The sequence below is a fragment of the Phocoena sinus genome, chromosome 11, assembly GCF_008692025.1.
Source record: "Phocoena sinus isolate mPhoSin1 chromosome 11, mPhoSin1.pri, whole genome shotgun sequence".
NCBI classification, from domain to species: domain Eukaryota; kingdom Metazoa; phylum Chordata; class Mammalia; order Artiodactyla; family Phocoenidae; genus Phocoena; species Phocoena sinus.
Genome location: NC_045773.1, coordinates 16270146 through 16297922, shown reverse-complemented (window position 1 = coordinate 16297922; position 27777 = coordinate 16270146). Strand labels below are relative to the sequence as shown.

Genomic DNA, 27777 nt, shown 5'->3' with positions numbered 1-27777 from the left:
TAGACTGGAAACTTCACATTCCCCTATAGATCAGAGAAGTGGATCTGATCTCTGCATGTGGCAAAGAAAGCAAAGTCAGGGTAATCGACTGACATGTGTTGACAAAGGCTGAGTTTGGGCAAAATTTGCTTTATTAAAGGTATTAAGCATAAAAATGGAAACATCAAATGAAAGTAGAAGGAAAGACTGCCTCTAAGATCCAAAATAGCATTTCAGAAAACTGCCTATATCTTCAGAATAAAACAAACAAATAGATGTGGCTTCAATCAATCAGAAACAGAAATTCATAGGAAAGGACAACCTGAAATAAACAGTATTTCAAAAAATGGGACAAAAATAATGCCTTTCAATCCTTTTAAAAATATAAATAAATCAAACATACAACTAAAAGATGGAGGAAATTTTCCTGAATTGTGTATGAGATGGCTAAGTATCGATATAATAAAATAATTTTTCAAGTTGTAAGCAAAGCAAATAAAAAAAGAGATCTAAACCCATCTGTATGCTGGAAATATATACATTTATCTTTATATATATATATATATATATATATATATATATATATATATATATATGTTTTTAGCTAAAAGAATGAAGAAAAAAATTATCCCATAGTCAACCAAGAGAAACAAAAAATAATTACAACAAAAAAAGGAGGTGGGGGGCTTCCCTAGTGGCACAGTGGTTGAAAGTCCGCCTGCCGATGCAGGGGACATGGGTTCGTGCCCCGGTCCGGGAGGATCCCACATGCCGCGGAGCGGCGGGGCCCGTGAGCCATGGCCGCTGGGCCTGCGCGTCCGGAGACTGTGCTCCGCAGCAGGAGAGGCCCCAACAGTGAGAGGCCCGCGTACCGCAAAAAATAAATAAATAAAACGGGGGGGACTCCAAAAATTTAAAATTCTGGCTACTAGAGAAGTAAACTTTTATAAATTAAAAAGTAATTTTATAAACTAAAAGATAAACTTAAACTTGTGTAACATAAATATGACATATAGCTATCAAAATGCCCAGAAAAGATACAGGTTATAAAAACAAAAAACCTGTTCATAGACGGAAAAGAAACAGAGGAAGCAGAAGAAAGAGCAAGGAAGTTTGAAAAACGGAACACACAGAATATAATGGCAGGAACAAAACCAACCATTGCCATTATAAAAACAGAAGCAATAGAATAAGCCATGCATTAAATGACACATCATCAACTTATTAACGGTCTGTGGCAGCTGGGGGAGACTACTACCACATTATAAGAACATTTGCATTCTAATTTCAGAATAATTGAGGTATAAAGAACTAAAAGAAATCTTAGAACCAAGGTAATGCTGATATGCATTATATATGAAACATACAACAAAAACAAAGGAAGAGAGACTAGTAAGAAGAAACAAAAATTAGAAAATAGTCAGAAGATAGATCAGGAAGATAAACACTAAATTAGGTCTCTGGTCCCAATTCTAAATTCCCTGCTAAAAAGCATGTGGTTTTCTCAGGATGGGACATGGGTTCACCCTGGTCCAATTAACAAGGTACAAACTTGGCTTCCAGAGCCAGGCCTCAGTGGGGGCCTGTGTTGAAGGTCATCATGAGCTGGGCAAAACTGCAGTGGAGGTCAAAGATATGTCACGTTCTTTTCTTTCTCACTGTCTTTGTTCCTTTATATTTTCAGATTTGTTAGATGTAATTCTCTAATTTCAATGTTCTGCCAGAATGAAGGTCATGCCTGACAATTCGTTCATATACGTTTCAGTTCTAACATAGTACAAAGCACAGAGTAACTAATGAATAAATACATCCTTCACTAGATTCTTTTTCCTCCCCTAAACAGAATCCTTACAAAATAGTAAAACAGATAACACACACACATACACCCACATTCACATACACCCACATTCACATACACACACATTTTAAACTCTGATTTGTACAGTATATAATTCAATCGTATTGAATTACTTTCTCAACCTATTTCCTTAATTAATAAATTCCACATATTGTTTCTGAAATCCGAAATGACCACACAAATTCAGTTATATATTTTTAAATGTTGGACCTATATGTGTGAACATATACTTACAGGCAAACTGGAGTTTAGCTTCTCTGCTGACAATTGTTCCAACTGAATTTGTTGCAAAACATTGATAACTTCCTGTATCCCAATTTCTGTTGGGGTTAATAACCACAAGATTTCCTCCGTTCAACTTATAACGATACTCCATACTCAGATTAATATCGCTTCCATTCAGCTGCCATCTGTAAAACAAATGTCCAGGATTTTCCCCTTAGTATATTTAAACTTTTTTAAAAATCTGCATTATATCATCTACTTTAAACATCAGCTCTCTTATAAATGAAAGGCAACAAATCTACTTTAAACATCAGCTCTCTTATAAATGAAAGGCAACAAATCTACCTTAAACATCAGCTCTCTTATAAATGAAAGGCAACAAATATATCATTCAATTATTACATAACTGAAAAATCAAACATGCCTAAGTTCTTTTATCAGAAACAAAAGGTTAAATTACAGTAGAAAGCACAAGACAGTAGCATCTAAAAGCTAACGATTTTTCAAGATTTTCTGAAGAGGTGAGAATAATTTAGTTTGTTCACTAGGGGGAAAATTCGGCTTGGTCTGTATAGACAAAGATGAAGTAGAAAGTTGAGGTAATTATATCATATACTTCAGGCCAGTCTCATGCTGCCAAAGAAGGGGGAAAAGAGCACATTTCTTTGATTTATCCAGACTGACTGAGCACATTTAATAAATTAATTGGGTAAGTGCTCAACTATCCATTTCAATTTGTCTGAGTAAATACCTGTCCCCGAGGCCCTCCGCTCTTCTAAGCCATCACAGTGATATTTACTAAATGGTACACTGTGGTAAAAGATCCTAAATGCCACCTAGGGGGTCGAAAACAGTAAAGGCACTAACCCCAGAGCCATATTTATCAATGGGAAGCCAAAATAAAAAAAGAAAGAAGCTGGTTTTTAAACAAGTTTTCAAATAGAAAAACCAGAATTTTTTAAACAGCAAGCACACCTGACACATCCAAGTAGATTATTACCTTTAAAAACTCATTAAATATTGCACAATCTCAAGAACACATCCATTGTATAAATTAAGCCATCTGTCTCCTGGAGGACTTGATTTTTATAATAAAATTACACTGGTATCCGTTCTATAAATTTTAGAGTATTATGGCAACGATCTCAATTGCTTTTCATAATAACTTTGAGGAAGTGGTTAATAAAATGACCATTTCACAGATGAGGATTTCAATAAAACAGCTGAGTGAGTTTGCAACTCTCCCCAAACTATTAATTACTGGATCAGAACTAGTACCCATCTGAAATCTAGCCCAGAGGTCTTTAACCATGTCATGGGTCATATAAAAATTGTATTAATATATCAAATATTTAACCTGGAAATAGTAATATTGTGAAAGCATAAAAAGAGGTGAAATGTGAACATTATCACAAACCAAAGCACATAAAGGTAAATGAAATATTATACAGCTGTGAAAATGTATGAGCTTTTGCAAACACAGAAAAGTCTTACAAAGGTGAAAACATTTTTTACAGTGCAATGTGATACCATGTATATAAAGTTTTAAAACATATAAAGTAATACTAAGAATGTATTAAACACTTTAAAATGTATGAAAATGAATCACTTCAAGTTTAAGGTACTTTAGAGCTCTCAAGGAGAGAAAAGTGAGAAAGGGTTATGGGGCAAACACTGGGAAATGTAGCTTTTTTGGTTTAATTTCCTAAACTGAATAGTGGTTATATGGATGTTCATCATTACACTTAATTATATGTTTATATCATTTTCTATATCTGAAATAGTGCATAATAAAATTTTAATAATGGAGGCTACAGAAAATGAATAAATTTAGAAGTTTAGTTTCTACAGCTCAAAGCAATATTATATCATTTGCTCATTTTAAAAATCAAGACTTTCTTGATTTTTCTTTCTTTATGCACATACAAGTCTCCCAGGTCTAAAGCAATATTTCTTCTGAGAAATCAAAATGAAATTAAGAGGAAAAACCGGAGGCCCCATGTCTATTCTTTTGAACTTAAAAGAGCAAAATTACAAAGAAATATGAAAAAGCCATAATTGCTTTCTCGTTTGTGGCAGACTTCCGCTATGGGTTTGATTCTGCTTTGTTTGTAGAGTAACTCTCTTATGCTCCTTCCCAAGGCAAGTCCGTATTTGCATGTCCATTTTAGGTCACTTTCTTCTCTTCGGACTTTAATCCTGCCCTTAGAGATCTGAAGTCAAACCACGAACACTTATTAACCCTTCTTCATCTTATTCCTGCCCAAATCCTAGAACCACAGAAACTCAGAAAAGGAAATGAAATCAAGGGAAATTGTCCATCTGCATTCTGTCTGAATACTTTGCACTCGATACACAACATGGTCGGCAGACCAATATCATCAGCATCCTCAACACCATCTGAGAGTTTGCTGGAAATGCAGAATCTTGGGTTCTATCTTAAATCTACTAAACCAGAATTGGCATCCTAGTGAGATCTGCCAGTGTTTAATATGCCCATTCAAGTTTGGAAGAACTGGTCTATAATATCCCCAAGAAGCAACCATAGACTGCCTATAAGGGACATAGATAAGAATTCCCTGCTCTTGATTTAGCCTATTCCATATTCAACAACTATGATTAGAAAAAGCAACCTTCCCTTCCTGGTGCAAAAACATTTATTGAGTGCCTATATGTCAGGCAACTTTCCAGGTTCTAAGAATGGGGTGAAAAAGGTTCCTGCCTTCATGGAACTTACCTTTTGGGGGAGACTTTTTTATGATTCATAGTTCCTACCCTTTCCCTCTTGTCCAGTCCCAGGCTCTATCCAATCCTACCATGTAACAGCAGAAAGAACAGAAATGAAATTCAGAAACAAGTGCTCCATGTTTTATGGGTTGGACTCATCCCTCACCAGCTGTGTGACCATGGGCAATTAAGCTAACTCCTTTAAACCTAAGTTTTTAACATGTAAAATAAAGAGAACGTCACCTTTCCCATAGGGTTGTTCTATCAATTTATTTAGACAATGTATGTAAAGCCGGTGGCTCAGGACAGCCAGCCAACAAATGGGCCGGCACCATTGTTAACAAGGGAGGAGGTTCCATCAAAGGCTGCAAACCGATCTGTCTGCTTTGTTTTTCTCTTCTGCCACCCTCATAGAGTAGACGTGGGTTATCCGTAACCTGCTTGATTCAATGCTTTTGGTCATCTCCTCTCGTGTGGAACGGGCTGTGTCTTCCACATAGGGTTTGTCTGCATTTGTACCTGCCTGAGAAGTCAGGGAAACATGGGACGAAACACATGCTGGGCTTGACCTTCAAAGAATAAATCTGATAGTAAATCACAAGTGGGTGGGTTGAATTTTTAAGCTGCAAATGGCTTGCCAGTTACTCAATGGTTTAATACTTGCAGGGGAGGAGGGAGGGGAGAACTCCTCTAAATGCAAAGCAGGAAAAATATAGTTAATTTCACACACTTTTTGAATGGAAAACTCTCATGACAAAGGGTACTTGTGGCTTTGTTACCTACAAAGAACAGTTTGTACCAAGGAAAAAGGATTTCAGCTCCAGAGTCTAGAATGTTTACGGCCTGATGAAGCATGTCTGATGGCTTCATTTGAAAATTCTGTTTTCTTGTTTAGCTGATGAATAATAAAGGTACAATGGCTATGTGGAAAATTGTAAAGCTAAATAAAAATATAGAGAAGCACTTCTTCTTGCCCATTTAATAGCTGGAAAGATTTAGAGATCATAAAGTATGTGGGAAAATACCGTATTTCAGTCTAAGTGTCTAAGATCTAAAAGCTATCATCTCAAAGTTTTGACTGAAGATCCAAAATGGAAAACATTTCTTCTATTATGCATAAGTGTTTCTTACTTCTTTTAGCTCAGTCTTTGTCATATAGACAAAATCTCTATATTATTTCACTATGTGAAGAGGTAAAAGCTACTCTCTTTTACGTATGTTTCTGCTAGACCGAAAGTATAAGTGCATTTGTTTTAGCAAACTCTTAGAGCAAAGATATACTTGAGATACTCTGAAGAAGGTTAATTTTCTTATAACAAAGCAATATCATTATTTCTCTCCTTCTTAACACTATTCATCATTAAATGGAACTCATCCCCAGGTGATATAAAATTTCTTAATATCTTATTAAACAATGGTGGTTTTTCCTCTTGCTGAAAATATATGAATTCAAAAGGGTTGTCTTGGTTTAAACTCTGCAGTGTGTAAGCAATCTCTGGGCCTGGGCATCGAAATATTATTTTATCCTGAGGAAAGAATGTACTTAAGTTCCTAATACAAAATATTCATATTTGGGCCCGATTTCTGAGTATTTCTAATATGATCTTCTGTATAAGAAATATTCATGAAAACTGAAGGCACACACATATACTCCTTAGACAAAGATCGTGTCCAATAAATCTACAAATGAGACTTAATTCCTTTGCAGTAAATTGTAATCCAGCTGTTCAGAGTTCATGAACATCATGCCTGGTGGTAAGACTGTGACAGGTAAGTGGCACATTCGGGTCATAAATTTGGGAAGCTTTCAGAGGTAGACACTTTTAGTTTTGCACATTCACAATCCTTTGTAAAAGTTACAGATGTCTGTCTACCTTATGAAGGAATTTTGAAGTTCCTGAGGACTCTAAAATCTCAGAGTGAAATCTTTTTGAAATATGGAAATTGTTTAAAACTTCATAAAAGTAACATTTGCATACCCCAATTCCATTCCAAAAGGCTTAATGCAGTGATCTGGAGTAAAAGAAGACAGCTCTGGGGCTCTTGGGGCTACGTACACCAGCATTTCAATCATGTAACATTTACACTGTGCTCTAGAATCACACTAACATTGTAGCTTTAGCTCAGCGGCAAATGTCACAAGATTAAGCACCTCTACATAATCATCATCCCGCAACACTCCTGAATGATCTTGTAAGTTCACTGTCTGCCTTCAGTGTTCAAACGCTCATTCTACATGAATTAGGATTTGCTTTCAGAATCCACAAGTAAGAAATGGTTTATGATTCGTATTTCACAGCTCTGATTCTCAGGCAATGAGCTCTCATCCCCCTTAACCGCTTGGTGTGGAGCTTATATGTGAATTTGTTTCTAGGCCAATAACTTGAGGTTGGGGGTCTGGAAGAAGTCCTGGGCCACTTACTCTGATCGCTGACCTGAGGCAGCATGGATTGGATCAGTCCACTTCTAAGTCTCAGTTACATCCCCTACACAACAGCAAGCTGGTATCGACCTCATTGGAGAGAGGCTAGGGAGGTAAAGTGAGCGTGAAAAACCAGGCCAAGCCTGCCACAATAGAACTGTGAAGGCTATGGCACTTTTTCCCCTAAAAATCTCAAATACAATTTCTTTAAAACATCGTACAGGCCCTCAGGTTAACAGTTTTTGAATCTTGAATATAAAACATAAGGTATGTGACATGAGAGATATTTCAACTGGTAGTTATTACTTTTAAGTGATGAAAACTACAGTGGTGACTTCCAGGAAATAACTAAAACGTCAGTAATTGAGAGCACGTGAATCGCTGCCTTCCAACACAAAGAACAAACTACGTGTAAGACCGTGTGTGTGTATGTTTGTGTGCAAACACAAATTTACATAACAGTGAGTTAAATCAGTACAAAAAGCCTAGATTCTCAGTGTTGAGAGGTGCTTTTCAAACCATATAAGCTCCATTGGAAGATGACTGTCAATCACTGCTGAATTCCCACCATCGGGCATAATAGGATATGCATGGTAGGTGCTCACAGAAGTTTCCTGAATTGGAGCAATCTTATTTTACCCTCTAACCTAGCCATCACTAGCCTCCATACAGTCGTCCCTAACTGTGGCCATCCATATTACCAACAAACATCTCAAAGACAGGGAATGAATGCATAATTATTTTCGTTTACCATACGAGTTATTATTTATTTACCATACTAGCTATTATTGTATATGGCAACCTCTTACAAAAAACCACACTAGTATGGAATGAAAATAATGAAGATAAACATAGATGTATCTTGTTGTCAGTATAATTTAAGGCACCGAGTCCTAAACTGGGTCTTCCACTAGAACTTTGTAACAAGTCACCCTTTGAACTTGAAAGTAACAAAACTGAGTGACAATAAATTGGGTGACATCAGGTAGTTTCAAAATAATCCCAGGATGTAATTCAGCTCATGGTTGATTGTATTAATATTGTCCTTCAAGATATCTACACCCGTCTGGTCAGGAAAATGGAAACAAAAACAATATTCCAAAGAAAAACAAATATCACGTGTTAGACTTTGATATAAAACCAAACAAAAAGGACAAAATAATTTACTAAAATCTTGAGGGGGTTGGGGCTAGGTTTGGAAAATATGCCCACATTAAATACTTGTTAAGTCAACAGGCAATAGTTTATTTGGGGTTTGAGAGGAAAATTAGGAATTTAGTCACAGAAGCAATTTGTGGTTTTAGATGCAGCTTTCAAGTTAATAAGCAAATGAATTTGTGTTCAAATGCAATGTTTGTTAATATGTTTACTGAAGTGATGAGAATAATTGCAGTCCTTGAAAGAACGAATGTCTGCATTTGCATATTCAATACTTTATCCAAAAATAACTAGTTAGGCTTCAGCAATTATTGCTGAAGATACAAATGAGTTAAATTGTGATGCTGTGTTTTTAAAAATCAGGTTTTTTAAATGTGTTTTATGACACAGATTCCCATTTGTCACTCATTGATAAATTTTAAACATATATAATAAAAAAAGGAGGCAAACAGAGATTAAAGCTACACTGCGATTAAAAACAACTGTTCAGTTTACATAGGTAAAGCCTCGTTCAAATTCATCACTGATTGTCTTTCAATTACTCTGAGAATTATAGAAGACGGCTGCTTTTTCTGCCTTCCCTGCATCCATTTCAGCTTTTTCTGGTAGCACCTTTCTCCTTCTCCTTTGAAGAGGCCACTCTTCCCAGGGCCCAGGAGTGGCCAATGAGCACAGTCCGTATCTCAGGCCTTAGTGATTAGTCAAGAATACAACTGTGACCCAAATGATTTAACTTGTGTTTGATCAGTATGTGTTTTCCTTCCCCCTTGCCTCACTACCAAAACATAAGACCAGCAGCAAAAAGATGTTAATTTGTTAACTGTCATCTTTAATATCTAAAATCTAACCTCCACATTTCTCCTGGGTTCTGACGGCTGACAGTATTAGCTATGTTTTTATTTCATGTTTTTCTGACGCCATTCAGAGCTTTTGATGACTCTAAAAGGAAAGATGTCCTCTTTTTCCAGTTAATATTCTGTGGAGGATATAAGTAGACCTAAGCAGTCATCTTTGTCACCTCAAGGGCAATCTGTCTTAAAATAGAGCCAAAAAGAAGGACTCAATCCAAATTTAAGAATATCCTACAGAATAAACAATGGACCACTTCTGATCCTGTGATCCTTCAAGACACTCTTGACTCCCGAAATACGATCTGACCCCAAACTGCCTCTCTTTGTTTCCTCCCTGTTAACTTCATTCCATTTCTTTTTTCATGCCACCAACTTAGCTTTCACTGTTTGCTAAGCATTGTGAATGTAAGGATGAAGAACACACTGTCTTCACCTTGAAGGAAGTTACATCTGACCAGGCAAACCCACTTCATTTTGGTAAGTTTTATAATCCAGGAAGGTCTAGGTGCAATGGGCAGTACATGGCTGAAGCATGGAACCCAGCTCTGAGGATATCGAGAAGGCTTCATGGGAGAGACAGTAGCACAGCCAAGTTTCAAATGCCCTGTAAGAGACACTGTCTACCTCTGCTTGCCTCAGGCACCAAAGAAATTCTTTCTTCTTTATGGTGTGCGATCATTCCAACCTTGTAAACATTTCATTGCTCTTAGTAGCTGACTCTGTGTGTGGGGACCAGAGCTCATCAGCTAGAGAAGTCAGGATGCTAAAAGGAGTTGAGCTTGAGGATAGGCTCAGAGAATTGGGCCTAGTAATCTAGCAGAACAAATTACATATCCTTAGGGCCAAGGGAATTCAGAGGAACAATAATTCTTACTTCCTTGGAGCACAAAAGTAAAATAACAGTGACATCAGATCTTACGTGGCAACAAGATATACATAAGGGACAAACTGCATATAATCAAAAATATACTTTAAATATATTTCACATTTTATTAAATAGAATATATCATATATTATACACAATACATATGCTATATATGCTCTATCCTATACACTGTATGTGGTACCATGTATATAGTATTATGGGGTGGGTCTCCACACGGATGTGTGTTTAGATAACGAGTAAACGCCTTACATTTACTCCTTGAATAAATGGTGAGCAGAAATTAGTCCATTATTTTTTCTTCGTTCTTATACTGAATGCATTTCAGTAAATTAAACATGTGCAGGATGTAACTCCATTATAGGGAACTCTACTTAAAAGGGAGAAACTGTGGCCGAGAGATCTGCATTTTGCAACGTTATATAGTCCTTACAACGTGTATATCCAAGATTCCTCACACTGTACTTTATTAAAATTATTTACTTGTTATATAAAGCTGGAAGAGAATGATGCTCTGGTTGCTTCCTTGTGATGAGAGAAAAACAGAAGAGCATTTATAGAAAAGAGTTGTGGATCCAAGGGTCAGGGTAGAGCAGTGCTGTCTGACAGAACCTTCTGCAAGCACCACAAGTTTCATCTGCGTTGTCCATTACAGTAGCTATTAGCTACATGTGACTGCTGAGCACTCGAAATGAGGCTGCTGTGACTCAGGAACTGTATTCCTAGTTTAACGGATTTAAACGTACATGGCCACCCTTGGCTACCGGCTACCATATTGGACAGCACAGCCTGTAAGTCTCCAGCTAGACTAAACTTTGTGAACACAAAGGCCACATGGGACACATTCACTTTTAAGGCTTATCTTCTTTGGCCTACATTATATTTAAAAAGAAAAACAGTCAACATTAGAAGTAGTTCAAAAAAGACAATTTCTCAATTTTAAACATGTCTTGAAAAGGTTTTGTAATATTGGACCATGATTCCTGGATGGTAACAACTGGCTAGTGTTAAGGGGCAGTCGTGACCAGTGGACGGACTTGTGGCTGAATGTGGGACGGTCTCCAGTCATTATTCAATATGTCCATATGTTCCTAAGGCAGGGCCACCTCTTTTAGTTTTGTTACTTACCTGGTCCCCATTGGCATTTGAATACTGCACTCCAGTCTAACCCAAATATGTGGTCCCTTTTAATCCTGAATGGAATCAGTAGAGGTGACCAGGGAGCCTCCTATTTGGGATCTTTCATCTTAGCAAATGATGGGCATTTTTAACCCTTTAAAAATTGGAGAAAATCCTTCCCATTTAAAGAAGTTATTAATACTTCCTCAGGGTAACCTCTTTCAGCATCGTCAGCAATTAAAATGAGACTGAATACTAATTAACCTTTAAATACAGGCTTTGGGGCTCAGGCGGGAAGATGCAAAAGAAGGAATAAAATTCTCAATTAAACCCTAAAACAAGTAATTTCTCTTGAGAATTTCTGAACTTTTGGATATCTAATATGGCCAATTAAGAGTTCTTTTTACCCAGTGGGATAATAACAAAGACAAGATTTCTCATCAGAGAAGTTTGCCTCAGTCTATAAGACAGGCTTTCAAAGGACATTCTTTTATAAGACTCATACACTTTATTCTAAAACTTGGGAAATGTGTTTGGACTGCTTTTAATTTACAGCTTCAAACGAACCACTAATTTTCCTCCTTGATATCTTCCTTTTCCCTCCCTCCCTCCCTCTCTCTATCTATGTGCTTAGATTTGTAAATACTTACAAAAAGGTATCCTTCCTCTGACTTTATGTAAAAAAAAAAAAAAACCCATGCTATTTATTTATGTCCTCAAAGTCATTACCTATTTACACTATTTATCTGTAATTTTTAAAGGATAGCAAAAAATAAGAACAAGCAAGCATATTTTCTTCTGGAACAATTAAAGAAAAATGCAGAATACTACCTGGTTGACTACTAAAGTCAAAAGCTAGGGAAAAAATGAGGCCATAAATGAAGGTGTTATCTAGGTAGACACGGTCATGATTACAACCCACATCAGTCTATATTCCCATTTATTCCATTAGCACAATCTATTACTTATACAGATACCATGGATAACAGGGAGTTGTTGCTTATTATAGGAAAGTCTAATATTTTCACAATGAAAAGAGGTTCCCTAGTGCTTTTTCAATGTCTCAATTTCTTTTTTTTTTTAATTAATTAATTTATTTATTTTTGGCTGCACTGGGTCTTCGTTGCTGCGTGCCGGCTTTCTCTAGTTGCGGTGAGCTGGGGCCATTCTTCGTTGCAGTGCGCGGGCTTCTCATTGCGGTGGCTTCTCTTGCTGAGGAGCACCGGCTCTAGGCGTGCAGGCTTCAGTAGTTGTGGCACGCAGGCTCAGTAGTTGTGGCACACGGGCTTAGTTGCTCCGTGGCATGTGGGATCTTCCTGGACCAGGGCTCAAACCCATGTTCCCTGCATTGGCAGGCAGATTTGTAACCGCTGTGCCAACAGGGAAGCCCCCAAGGTCTCAATTTCTAATGACTATAAAGTGAAATTTTATACTGGTTAGAATTCTTTTTTTGTTTTTGAATTTTATTTTATTTATTTTTTTATACAGCAGGTTCTTATTAGTTATCCATTTTATATATATTAGTGTATATATGTCAATCCCAATCTCTCAATTCATCCCACCACCACCACCCCACCCCCCTGACGCTTTCCCCCTTTGGTGACCATACATTTGTTCTCTACATCTGTGTCTCAGTTTCTGCCCTGCAAACTGGTTCATCTGTACAATTTTTCTAAATTCCACCTATATGCGTTAATATACGATATTTGTTTTTCTCTTTCTGACTTACTTCACTTTGTATGACAGTCTCTAGATTGAATGGATAAAGAAGATGTGGTACATATATACAATGGAATATTACTCAGCCATGAAAAGGAACGAAATTGGGTCATTTGTAGAGACGTGGATGAATACTGGTTAGAATTCTTAGCTTTAGAAAATCGTTCGAGCTATAATGAAAGTGTCTGCTCTATTTTCCTATAAACCAAATATTTTAAAACAGTAACTAGCATGTAAAATTTCTTCATTTATCAGACTTAAAACCGATAAGTCAATTTCAGTCACACATCTCCTAATCTCAGATACAGATTTTTTTAGAATTTCAACATATAATATCTCAGGACATACAACAAATCATAAAAAGTATGGTGCAAAAGGCAGAAAGTTATCAACATTTTATACACGTTATCAGTATGTTTAAACAAATACATTATGTTTACACAATGGCATCGTGTAAATACCTGGTATCACTTTAAATGTATTAATCCGGAATTAAAATAAATGCCTGATATATAAAGAAATAATTACCACAAAAGCCTGTTTCTGGATTTCTAAGCTCAGGTCTTCTTGCTGTTTGATTAAACTTTACAAACATAACTCACCTATTCATTTAGAAATAAACTGCTGTATGACTATATCTTGTATCTTGACAATTTTTCAGCTGAACACATTTATCACCAAATTATTCACAAGATAAATGCCAGGAAATAACTTTACTGACAACAACAACAAAAAAATCCAGCCCACACATGAGTCATTTACATGGATTCTTTATAATATTCACAGTCGTATCTAAAAGGATAATCTTCCATTTCAGGGACAAACAAACAGATATATTTAGGAAGTGTTAGAATGTCCTACAAAAATGCCAGGAATAAATGTTTCCAGGATAATGTCTTGTTAAGTGGATCTGTTTATCTTCCCCCAAAAGAAGAAAATATTTTCAGCTTTTGTATGTGCTATGTCTGGTTAATTGAACTCGCTCATAAAACACAGTTTCTTGTTTTTTTAGTCATGTTAGGGACTTCCCTGGTGGTCCAGTGGTTAAGACTCCACGCTTCCAATGCAGGGGGCGCGGGTTCAATCCCTGGTCGGGGAAATAAGATCCCACAGGCCACACAGTGCAGCCAAAAAAAAATAAAATCATGTTATACTTTTCTTATTTCTATAGGTTAAGGAAGAGGCAGACAGAAAACTTTCTATCACCTCTGTCAATTCTAACCAGTAACCTGGAATCTTTACATTTATTTTGTTGAAAACACACAACAGGTGCTCAATAAATATGTTGTTGAATACTGTTGAAAGAAACTGACCTTGATTACTTCCAGATGCAAAAATACCAAGGTCTACCTTCTAGCCTAATGCTGACCCAGTTTAACAATGACCGTTCGTTTCTATTATCTACACGGGTTAAGCAAACAATAGAAGATCTACTCCAAACATTTAGAATTTCACTAATAAAGGCTGAAGTCTGCTTGTTCTGCAGGTTATGGAAAAGGTTTTGCCAAGCGAACTAATACTGTAAACAGAGTGTTTCAGACAAATGCTCACAGTACTCAAAAGAGCATGTTGTTTTCAAGGTACCTCAAGCATTTTCTCATAACCATTCATACAAAAGCAGCATATGCTATTGATAAATAATTCATCTCTTCATTAAAGTGGGCCCCCTGAGCACCCCTAAAAGTAAAAATCGTTAATCTTGTATTATTTAATAAATATCCATCCCATCCAAATAATCCACCATCATCTCCCAAAAGTTAATATTTTTATCTTAAGGTGATGGGAGTTCACTTTTTTTTTCTTTTTTCCTTGTACCTTTCTGTGTTGTTTGAAAGTTTTCAGTGAACAAGTTATTGTTTATGTAATCTGAGATATACACTTTCATATGAAAAAATATAATAAATTTATTTTCCCTTCGAGAATAATTAAAATGACTTCAGTAGGAATGCATTTTATTCTTCTATACTTAATGAACCTTCTAACATATACTCAGTAAAATAGCAAAGGAAGGATAGATGCTGTTACCTTTTTCTCAAACTATGATTGCTACATACCTTTGCAACACACTGAATTTCACCCCCACAATGGATGTGTTCCCAAGGACTACCTGTAAATCCAAATCTATACATTGTTTTACCACAAATCAAAGAAAATACATTGTTTAAGAGATGCTACCATGTTTCTCTTTAATCAAGAAATCTTACTGTAAAATGAATAATCAATCAAATATACACAATATGGAGCCAAATGTTTATGTATGAGCTCTGCTGAATACAGCAGACAACTATAGCTTCATGTATTATTTCTTACCGATAGCATAAATATACTGAAGCAAAAAAACGTTCACAATTGCCACATCGTTTTTTCTTAATTTGGATTTTCAAACATTCCACTGTACCTGTAATGAGGTGAAGGGTTGCCTCGTGCTTCACAATTTAAAGTTACTTTTTTATCCTCTGAACCAACAGGAAAAATGCTGTTGCTGGGTTCTTTGATAAACACTGGGCCTTGTAAGAGCAGCTCACCTATATGGGTGGGAAAAATAATCGTAATAAGTAAAAGCTAGTGTACAAGCTGCACTCTACAATCTAAGAAGAAAAGCAAGCAACTAGTGTCTGCTCTTTAAAAAAAAAAAAAAAGGAAAGAAAAAGCAGGCTTTGCTTCTTCCCTCATCCACAAAGATGCCCTGTAGGCACTGCTTTGTTTATAAGCATCACTTAAGCCATCTTTAACAGCCCAGTAACACTTCTAAGAGAATGAAAATTACTATCAAAACCACTGCCTTATTAATAAGATTACTTAAAAGAATAAATAAGGCTGTACTAATTACTTTTTGTAACATAAACTCTACCTAAATTATCGTTGGTAAATTACCTAGTCTAGGAAGCCTTTCTGTCATAAGCCTCTTTACAAAACTAAAGCTGTTCTGAAAATCAGTTGAATCCCTGAGTATTGTCTTTCTCCTAAAACCCTATACCACGTCTGCAAACCTGAATGCGGACAATGTTATTTTGCATTCTGACCTCAAAACACTCAATATTTGGTGGGATTTCCATTTTACTACTAGCAAATTGAAAAGAAGGATACAGCACTGAACAAGTGTCCTTTAAAAAGTGTCTCTACGTTGGTTAAGAGAACTTGAACATTCTGAGAATTCCCACATACACACACACACACAAAATTAAAAACCTGCGTCTTTGTACTATGAATTTCAAAAGGAATGAGATAATGCCATCACCAAATGCTTATGCTACTGCAATTGTATAATCATTACCAGAGCGTTTCTGAATACAAACATATTCACGGGGGTGGGGGGGGTGGGGGGCTCTTTTCTCTCCTATCTTGAAATGCTCAGTAAAGTTGAAGAGAATGAATAATCAGACTAAGAGACAAAGACAACCCATGAACAGATGACAAAGAAAACGAGACGGAAAATAACCCCCGAAAGCCCAGAAACCATTTTGGCTACTTAACTAAGTAATAACATTACAACATTAATAAAAATGTTTCCCATAATAACTGGAATAATAAAATAACATAATACTGAAAATAATCATTGAAATTATGAAAAAGCAGCAAAGCCACCACATGAACCCCACGTGCCCACATCTTTAATCTCCACCACGTTCTGTGAGGTAAGTACCGTAATTATTCCCAATGCACAGAAGAGAAGTGTTGAATATAAGAGTGGTTAGGTGAAGTGAGCAAGTACACACAGCTTTCCAGAATGTACACACCGGAGATTATCTGATTCCAGTCCATGTAGTGATACCCTCTGGACTTCTGCCCAGCGAATTTGGTCTTGCTGTTAATCTGGCCTTTGGGAGGTAATCTATGTCTTACCTGATAGGAATGCCTTTGTTTAGTGTGAGGACTGGTCACCTGGGTCTGAGGGTGGGAGTGGCCACACCTGATAGTCCTTGATGGGGGCTGACCAAACTAGAAAGACCAACCACATGACTGACAGTAGGAGATTTGGTCACATGGGATGAGGTGACTTGGAAACTGCTCTCAACCCCATATGCAATCAATCAACCATGACTGCAAAATGAAGCCCCAGTAAAAACTTTGGATGCTGAGGTCTGACGAGCTTTCTGGTTGACAATTCTCCTCGTGTGCTGTCACACACCAACACCAGGATGGTAACACACACACACAAAATTAAAAACATTAGCATTCAGGACTCTTCTAGAGTCTGCCCTATGCTTCTCTTCCTTTGGCTGATTTTAATATGTATCTTTTCCCGGTAATAAGCCATAATCATGAGTATAATAGCTTTCAGTGACTCCTGTCAGTCCTTCTTGTGAATAACCAAACTCAGAATTCACATTTGATGATATAAAAATTGAGGGCAGTCTGGGCACTGTGCACTCAAGCTTCAAAGTCTGGCTAACTCTGGGAAGCCTTCCACTGCATCACCATACAGTTAACCCTTACTACTACTCACCATGATTTAAGAAAGCAGTGGGCTATCCTTGGAAGTCCCTGGTTTTTGTTTTTGTTTTTGTTTTTTGCTTTACAATGTTGTGCTACTTTCTGCTGTTTAACAAAATGAAATCAGCTATACGTATACATATATCTCCATATCCCCTCCCTCTTGCGTCTCCCTCCCACCCTCCCTATCCCACCCCTCTAGGTGGACACAAAGCACCCGAGCTGATCTCCCTGTGCTACGTGGTTGCTTCTCACTAGCTATCTATTTAACATTTGGTAGTGTATATATGTCAATGCCACAAGTCCCTGGTTTTTATTTATACATAAGGGGAAAACGTCACAAAGAAAAAGAAAATCTCACTTTTCCTTTGTGGAAAAGGACAACCTCCAGAAGAAAGGAATTTTGAAACAGCTACTAATCAAATAGTCCCTAATCAAAAAAGAAATGCTGTCATTTTCTTGAATTTTTTCCCTTCAAACAGTTTGCTGCATAAAAATAAATACAAAAATGACAGTGTTTTATTAATTTGAATATCCTTCCGTCTGTTACAATGTCTGTAAATATTTGCAAAGAGGGTGGATTCTTCATAGCATGTTTTCTAGTGTAATGGTTTCTGATTTATTTGCAGTGACATATATTTTATTCATTTAGGAGATGGTATAGCACCACTGTCCTGACAAACTGATGTACACAGGGCTTGAAAGCAATAATATTTTAACATAATGGCATACATTTGAAACTAGCAGGTAAGTTGGGGAAGAAAACCAACAGAAGGAAAATTGGGTCTAGATAAGAAGGGGGTGATTTCAATGCAAAAGACAGAGGTGTTTTAACAAATTTCCTACAAGTGACCACTATGAAAACCCAAACATTCATCATCATCCAATAAAAGTCAAATTCCCAAATGATGTTCTAATTCTTCTCTAGAGACTGCTATAAATTTTAGACGATGGTATTAAATACTTAGAAACATTTTTTTCTGAGACCCTTTTGAAAGAGGGATGATAATAGCTAATTTGCTAACATTTATGTGCCAGGCACTGTGCCAGCCTCATCTCCCTATCCCCAGGCTGCCTTTGACGCATCCCCTACTTTCTGAGGTCCAGCTGCACTGCCATCCTTGTCTTTGCCTCTCAGACATGCTGAGCTTTGGGTTGACCTTCCTTCTTCTTCTTGTGCTCTGGTTTCCTTTTGTCATTCAGAACTCAGCATAACTGTCATCTTCTCAGCTTAAATGAGACTGCCCCTCCCCGCCCTAAGTCATTACTCACCCCTCACTTCCACCACATGTCAGCTGTCTCTCACTACCTGTAAACAGTATACATGTTTATATGAGTGTTTGTTATTTATCTGTATCTAAGTCATTGCTGCCTCCCCAACTCCTAGAACATGGCAAACACTCAACACTCACTATCTGTCTGCTGAATGCACAATTAAGATGAATGAAGACATTCTCGCAATAACTCAATATGAGGCAGATATTGATTTCCAGCTGGTGACTGATAAAGCTAAGATTTTAACTCCAGAGCTTATTTGCTCACCTGGTAGCTGTCTGGCCTCCCCAGAAGAAACGAGACCCAGAGAGGTTATATAACCAACCAAGGTAACACAGTGTTTTAGTGAGAGACTTGGGATCACACCCCAGTGGTCACAGTGTTGGTTTGTTTCCGTTTCCATTAAACCACACTGTTCTAAATATGCTCAAAGGTGAAAATTAACCATCAGTTTGCTTCTTCCACTTCAGTATTTCCTGATGATACTGGAGTTAACAGCCTATGAGGCACATACCCGCCATTTCTGAAACTTAAGGCTCCTAAAGGCTTTTCAGACCATCAGCAGCCATTCAAGAGTCTCCAACGACTCCTAAAATTTAAGTACAAATTAATAATCAGCAACTTCCCTGGTGGCACAGTGGTTAAGAATCCGCCTGCCAATTCAGGGGTGTGGGTTCGAGCCCTGGTCCGGGAAGATCCCACATGTCGCGGAGCAACTAAGCCCGTGTGCCACAACTACTAAGCCTGTGCTCTAGAGCCCATGCGCCACAACTACTGAGCCCGCGTGCCACAACTACTACTAAAGCCTGCGCGCCTAGAGCCCATGCTTCGCAACAAGAGAAGCCAGCGCGATGAGAAGCCCGCACACCGCAATGAAGAGTAGCCCCCCGCTCGCCGCAACTAGAGAAAGACTGTGCACAGCAATGAGGACCCAACGCAGCAAAAATAAAAAATAAAATAAATAAATTTATAAAGAAAAAAATCAAACATGACAGGTTGGTCCATGCTTCATACTCAGAAAAGACACAAAGGCCACTCAATCTTGTTTCCCCAGAATAATATCGGTGATGAGAGATGCTGGGTTATAACGTTCTAGTCTCCTGCTGGCAATATAAGCTTAAAAGGAAAAGATTCTGAACTCTTTGCTAACCTAAAGGAAATTATCCAACAGTTTCTTCAAAGCTAATTTTGATCCTCCAAAGGACAAAACCTTGACTATTCATACAGATATTCATAACCAGCAAAAAGCAGCTTGGCTGAAAACAGAAGGGGGCCTCATGCCTAACCAAATGGATTCCGTGTAACATTTAGATTGATGCTCAACTTTACTTTTTGTGACGGGGGCATTTTTTTGATACGCTGGCCTGGCTCCTAAGCTCCACTTTAAGTTTATAACCTAAAATAAAGGGCATATAACACTTCTGAACAGGACTAATAATTCCAAAAATCCAATCCTGAGGTGGTTTTTTTCCCCTCCAAACACCCAGAGGCTGTTTAACTGGGAGTAATAACTCCCTCTGAATGTAAGTAGAAGCTTTATGAGCTCCTAAGGTAATGTCACTAAAAGATCAAGCTGTGGCCAATCAATTCTAACGGTCATACTGCATACAATTTCCATGAAGAATGACGGAGAGGAACAAAGGATTGCAGGCAGTTGCATTACTTTTACTAAAAGAAATAAAAGTCCTAAAATACTACAGTGTTATCTCTGAAATTCCTACAGAAGAGGAAAGCATACCCCACTTTCCCTTGCTGACTTACATCATAGCTACATGACCAAAAAAAAAAGGAGGAAATGAAGAGGGTAAATCCAAAAAGAGAGCTAGGGTTGGTAGTGCTGTTTAAGGCAGAATGTAAATAAGAGGGTGGATCTAGAAAGGAATATTCAATGTACTTAAAAGAGATACCTGACCCAAACAGAAGGATCTCTAGCCCACATCAGAGAAAGTAAAATAATACGGTGCCAGTGAGATGAGATCTAAATTCCAGGCCTTGCTATTCCACAGGAAAGAAAATTTAAGATGGAAACACTCTGTAGCAGTGGGACATCACCTTTGATTTTGGCATCGGCGGTCTACAGCTAGAAAATGCTTTAAAAAAAAAAAAAAAGCAAGGGATGACTAGAATAAAATTCCATTTATATTCTTCCAATGTCAGGGGAGGCCGAAGAATTCAATCTTAAGATAATTCATTTCTTTAAAAAATATCTGAAGGCCAGACACGCACACCATGTGCAAAACTAGCTGTGGCAGATCCTGTCGGTTGTCTATACGGCAGTTCTTCCCTAAGTGTTTTCCTTGCCTTCAGAACTTGCCTTTTCATCAGAGATGCTGAAAGCACCAGATATGTTACCCTTCTAGGACTCTTTGTAGTTTTTGACTGGAAAGCAGGGTAGACAGGGGAGATTGGGTTATGAGACCAGTAACAGCCAAAAAGGGGTGTTATCAGTTTGCTAGGTCTGCCATAACAGAGTACCACAAACTGGGTCGCTTAAGCAACAGAACTTAATTTGTCTCACAGTTTGGAGGCTAGAATTCTCAAATCAAGGTGTGGGCATGGTTGATTTCTTCTGAGGGCTCTGAGGTGAGGATCTGTTCCAAGCTCGTCTCCCTGGTTTATAGGTGTCCTCTTCTCCCTGGGTCTCTTCACCTCATCTTCCCTCTCTGTGTGTCTCTACATCCAAATTTCCCCCCTTAATAAGGATACATCCATAATGGATTTGGGTCCACCCTGATTATCTAATCTTCACTAATTACATCTGCAATGACCCTGTGTCCAGATAAGGTCACATTCCGAGGTCCTGAGGATTAGGGCTTCAACACACAAATATTGAGGGGATACATTTCAACCCATAACAAGAGGTAAAGGAAAACCTGCTAGAGGCTTCTAGGAAAGGGTCCTCACATCTTTGAGCTCTTGCACCAACATGAACCACGTTAACTCTAAACATCATGTGTTGGAAGAATAAACCTCTGACTCATTGTCGCCATCTGTCAATCTACTGTAACTCACATGCTAAAAGAAAACAGGGAAAACACAATATAGCACACTTTAGATGAGAAAGAATAAAACACGAGGAATAACTAATTCATCCACTTCCCACGCCTGGAAATGTTATCAAGCAATTAGGTTAAAAGGAAAAATGCTGGAGTATGACATGTATCTGGAGTATGACAGCGTGACGGAGAGCATTAGAAAGTGATCAAATTCTTTAACTTGCTAATAGTTCACTACTTGATTTGCTCAATCGTTACTTCATGCTTTGTCCATAAACAGAAATGGAGAAACTGCGTGAGAAGCAGTATTCAATAGTTACGGAATTAGAACTGAAAGTGGCTACTTAAGCTTTACAAGTACTAGAAATAAATGTTCACATAAATGAATGCTCCTCCCTAAAGTGGCAGATCCCTTTCAACGCATGACAATTTTTGTAAACCAAGGATTGTATTTTTCCTCTCACTGCAACCTGCCTACAAAAAACACAATAAGGCTCATACCCATACACGTTTATTTGCCTAATAGTCATGTTTAAGGTTAAATATCTGGACTTGAGCACTTCAGTAAACCAATCACAGATTTTGATGAAAGCTGTTACCTGTTTCACTGGATGGATGAATATTCAGTATGTAATATAGTTGAGTAAAATAAGAGAATTTGGGAATATTTCTGAGGGTAGCTAATATTTTATCTTGATGCTTTTAATCCAATGGCTGTATTTCTGATTTGTGAAATATCTTTACATTTCAATGATACGTTTAACCAATTTACAGTCATATTGCAGGAAATAATGTACTGGGGAAGAAAACAAACTTAGAGGACATGGGTTGAAGTCTTAGTAGATTAAAATGTTTTCATAATACTCTGTCTTTCTTTCTTTAAATACATGTTATTGTCTTTTTATGAATGTGAGTTTTAGTGCTTTTAAATCTCCCTGACATCTTTCCGTAATACCCAGTCCATAATTATACCTTTCTTGCTAGACGGCTTAATAGCAACTCCACATGATAAAAAAATGTTACACTACTATTGTTAGATGCAGTGCGCCACGTATACAATACACCCAGGAATACACAATCCATGACTCATTTATTTGAAAAGAAAAAAAAAACACTTGTAACTCCACTTTCTATTATACCAACTTATACTGAGTATCTCTGAAGTGTGCCAATTCATAAGGTGCTCCCCAATCATACTGAATTGAAAACACTTCATTAATCAACTCTTTTAAAAACATTTCTTTAGTATACTTCTCTCAAAGAATTTAATAGAGCTGGTTATATTTGTGGTTTCTCTTCTTTACCAAAGAGATTGGGTCAAGGCTTTCTGGGGCCCAAGCATGACTTCCTTCGTGTATTTTAGAAAGAATGTTTCATATCAAACTGTAGTTGAAGGCTATTGTTTTCTATGAAAAAACAATTATACAATAAAGGATCCCTACGGTTGTAACGGAGAAGCCATTAAGAAGTAACGGGAACTGGTGATTGCATTTTGTAGTATTTTTGCAGCTGTAATCTCATGAAGTAGAAAAGAGCGTACCTTTTCCTGGCTCCACCTCCATAAGCAGAAGCCAGCACTGTGTTTGTAAATGTCTAAGTATATGAAACACCATCTAGATCTCTCTTCCCACTTCTTTACCCAAACAAGGATCCTGCTTTTATATTTCTAGACCACTGAGGGGAATTAAGCTGGGTTGTAGGGTAGGTATGGAGATCCAAGAAAGCAGGACAAAGGACAACCGCTCCGAAAACTGTATTTGGAACTATGGGTGTTGGTGGGGGAAAGTTTCTCAGAGTTGCAGAAACTTAAATAGTTAAATAATTTTTCAAATAATTTTTCATTTGATCCACAATTAAGATTTATTTTTCATCGTGATTTATCGTACACACAGTGTGCATGTGTATACACACACATACAACTGATTAAAAAGTTTCTGGAAATAATACTAATTCTCACTGCATGCTAAATCATAACATTTTTTCTATTCTCTTCTATTCTATTCCATTTTCTACCCCCAATTTGATAATCCATGGTCTAGAAGCATCCTCTCTTGTCCCCAGTGTCCTAGATTATTATTTGGTGGGGGGAGGGAGTGGAATTGTAATGATTACAAGGTATTTCTTTCATTTCCTTCACTTAAGAATGATACCAACCTTGGCAATGAAGGAAAAGAACCGACCACATTCAAAATGGTGGTTGCAAGATGCAGTGATGACAAGACAGCCTTCTCCAAATCTGTTTAACAGCTACATCCTCCGTAGGCTTGGGGAGAACAAACAATATTGTGCACTACTCCTAGCCTTGGCAATGAAGGAAACATATTTTATTCTGAAAAACAGTGCTCCTCAGTTCTGTATAATATGGAGCAAAGTCCCTCATCGTAAATACTTCACAAACACATGCACAGTCTCCAATGTCAACAAAGAAAAAATAAACACTGACCATCAGGCCCTACTCTAGACACTTTGCATCTACCAAGTCACCTAATTCTAAGTGAATATTAAACACTGAATAAAAAATGGTACTCATTTGAATGTTATTGCTTTCGTTAATACTGACATGGATTTTAAATAAGAATCCTGAGGGCTGGTGAGGATGAGTTACAACTCACTATATTTTTGGTACCACCATTCTGGAGAACCTTTTGGTGGTAGGTATGAGAAGCCACAGTCATGTAGAAAGTCTAAAGAAACTCCACTAAATTATTTCATTAATCCTTCCTCCATATAACCATGTAGTAGCAATCTTTCCCCATTCTGAATTCTTAGAACAATTTTTGTGTATTTCATTCATCACAATTTCTCTAGCCTACTATATATTACCGTTACTTGTTTTTCACTCACAACTCCTCCATCCCCAGTCTTTAAAACTTTTATAAGATAGTGACTATATTTAACACACATTTCAACCCCCCAAGCATCCCCATCATATTGTATATATTGCATAACTTGGTAAATTAACATTTGAAAGGAAATGTGTGTGTTTATGCTTCACTGCAAATGGTTTTAACTTACAAAATGCTATTGCTGATCAAAGAAAGAATCTGGCCCCTCTCAGGACAATTCTATAAGCAGCTATCCTATCTCCAACTGGAATATGTATGTCCAACTACAAAATAACCCATTACATGAAAATATGAACTTACAGAAGCTACGTGAGTAACTGCATCTCTGACTCTTAGAAATACCTGCCCTGTGTTCTTACAGTCAAGGCATTCACTGTTATTAGGTGGCTATTTCTGTTTGGGCAATTTGCAGGATCTTGGTCACCGACAATTCAGCCATCCCTCGGAGCACTGAAAACACAGGTACTACGCAGGAGCTGCTTCCCTAAAGCCACATATGAATGGCACTTTTATAAGCACTTTATCAGTAATCTCTTGTATAATTTCTGAGAGCTGAAGCAAAGCCCCGTTTCTGGATTTTAATGACTTGTTTGAACAGCCACCAGAGTCATTAAAAAAAAAAAAAAAGTTGAGCTTTTGGTAGGCTGTTTATTGCCCAGATCTCCAAGGAAGTTTTCTGTGCTTCAAGTTACTTTCAAGAAGGGTTTCAAGAGGGTTTCAAAACACCAGCATCTGCACAGGTTTTACCATCCCATGGAGTGGATCTCTTTGCAAAACAGCCCCACATCTGTGATACATCATTTATGTGAACCACAATTTTACTTAACGTGTAACCAGCATGGAATTCTTACTTTAGTCTAATTCTTCTAAGGCTAGGGATAGAATGTTAGGATTTCAATCAGTCACCTGTTGGCTGCCTGAACACACTCCACAGTTCTGTCTCTTTATCTCAGAATCTGAGCTTTACTTAGGAAGCCACGTTTGTTTTTCAGATAGAACCTGAGCTAGACTGTCTTTTCAGGGTTTTGTAAATCTGAGATTCTTTAATTACATGAAACGTGTATGACGTGACCCATCATATATATTTGGAAACTTTGGTTTGGACTCATTTAAATATCCAAATGTATTTGGCCCAAAGTCAAATTTCACCCTTAAAAAAAGCCATAGGTCTAGCAATACTGGGCCTTCTTTCTCTCCTGGCACGCCTCATCTGGGCACTGCCATACAGAGAGAGCACATTCTCAGCTTTCCCTGCAGGCAGCCCTACAGGGAGTAACGGGTTGTCAGTAAGAACTGCACCTATAATTACGTGCAAAATAACTGTGTTTACCAAATAAGTTGTCTTGAACTGACTGATACCATCCTTCTGCCTGGAATGCTTCCCCAATCTACCATTCAAGACACAGCGTCTCTTTTGATAGTCCAGCCAAAATTAATCCCACTTTATCAGAAATTCAATTGGATTATACCTCTCTCAAGCCTCTGTATTTTAGTAATTTGTGTGCAGGTTTCCTCCTTTTTCCCCAACCTATGGCTTTCTATTGCCTTACAGCAAAATACTTTGCCCACGATAGTACAGTAAGTGCTTGACAAAAAATGATCTTAAAAAACATGTATTTATGCTTTAGGACAGGGGTCAGAAAACTATGGGCCATGGGCCAAACGCAACTGCCATCTGTTTTTTTATGACACATTATTCAAAAATATAATATTCCATGACACATGAAAATTATATGAAATTCAAATTTCAGTCTCCATAAATATAGTTTCATTGGAACACAGCCATGCCCACTCGTTTATGTATTGTCTATGGCTGTTTTCACATTACAGTAGCAGAGATGGGTAGTTATGACAGAGACCATATGGGCCATAAAGGCAAAAATATTTACTATCTGAATATTGTACAAAAATGCGTGCCGACCACTGCTTTAGGAAGGACCATGTCTACTAGCAGAACAGCGACTTTGCCTTGGGATAAACAAGATTTTTTTCCCTAATACTTCCATCTAGCTTTAGGCAAGTCATTTAAGCTCTCAGAGCCCCTGAGTTCTCTACTGTTATGCAGGAATGATACCAATATTATAGGGCTTTTGTTGCAAGGATAAGCAAAAAAATTTAATACAGCAGCAGTGCCATAAATGGTATTGCTACTGCCCAGTTTTGCTTAGCCCTCAAATAAAACTTTTAATTACCTCTGACTGAGGACTAGTAACTTATGACACTGTGGTCTGATAAATGACTTAATTCTTTAGAGTCTCATAACTACATGGCATGAAAAGTAGGATGGAACTGTCCTTATCTTCGTGGTGGTTGTGAACACTGGCACCTGTGTTCTCTTAATCTGGTTTGAGCAAATAATTGCAAGTATTATGCCTCAGACAAAAGGTGCCTATTAATCTGTGGAGGGTGATAACTTCAAAATATTTTTTAAAAAAAGGAATCTTAATAACACCCACGGCACCAGTTCTCACTGAGAGACGATCCTCCAACAAGTAGTTACTCTCCACTGTTTCCAAATAATTACTCACCAAAGCAGTATCAATGGAAAACTCAACAAAACCACAGCAAACAGCTTTCAAAAACCCCATGAAGCAGAAAAAGAACATGAGATTCTCTTATACTGTTGTAAGCTGAATGTTTATTTTCTCTCTTCTCCCGTAATAGGAATAATTGCCACAGCACTAAGGATTCTCATTTACTCTGCTGTGTAATCAAGCACATAAAAAAGGCATGTGGGGCACTGCATATGCTGCACTAAATATTATGTCTTAACTAAAAGACGGATGCTCACTCAGAAGCCCACGTAGCTCATTGTTCAACAGCCAACACTTCATAACTACCTACATAATTATGCTCTGCATACGACCACTTTTATATATTGCTTGTCCATATGTTTGAGTTTAAATATCATGTGAAAGAGTGTGCACACACACATACATACTCATGGGATCAGAATGAAAAGCTCTGTTTTCCTATACAGTCAAAAAGTCAAAGTATTTAAAAATCCTATGAAAGAAACCCCGGTAATGAAAATCTCATGTGGAGGCTAAAATTCCAGGAGCCCTGCTACAAAAACTTAAGGCTAATACAAAAACACACCAAAAACACACATATTGCCATCTGTCTGTAAACCTCCCTGGGTGGCACATCAGATTGCCCTTTATGTTGTACAGAACAAGAGAGTGTATGATGCCGCAATGAACAAGGTAGAACAGGGAAATGCTATTCCCAGTATTCAGGTGTTCTCTGTCCAGGGGCAAAACCAACCAACATCACAAGGGCAGC

At 37.6% G+C, this 27777-nt stretch overlaps 1 protein-coding gene across 1 annotated transcript in view; it reads right to left on the bottom strand.

Annotated features, from left to right (window-relative positions):
- CNTN3 (contactin 3) overlaps window positions 1-27777 on the bottom strand; it is a 259214-nt gene that overhangs the window by 212518 nt on the left and 18919 nt on the right. The window contains exons 2-3 of the mRNA XM_032650525.1: window positions 15340-15466; window positions 2072-2247 (exon numbers count right to left, since the gene is read on the bottom strand). Coding sequence (XP_032506416.1) covers window positions 2072-2247; window positions 15340-15466 — 303 coding nt within the window. The remainder of the gene's footprint in view (window positions 1-2071; window positions 2248-15339; window positions 15467-27777) is intronic.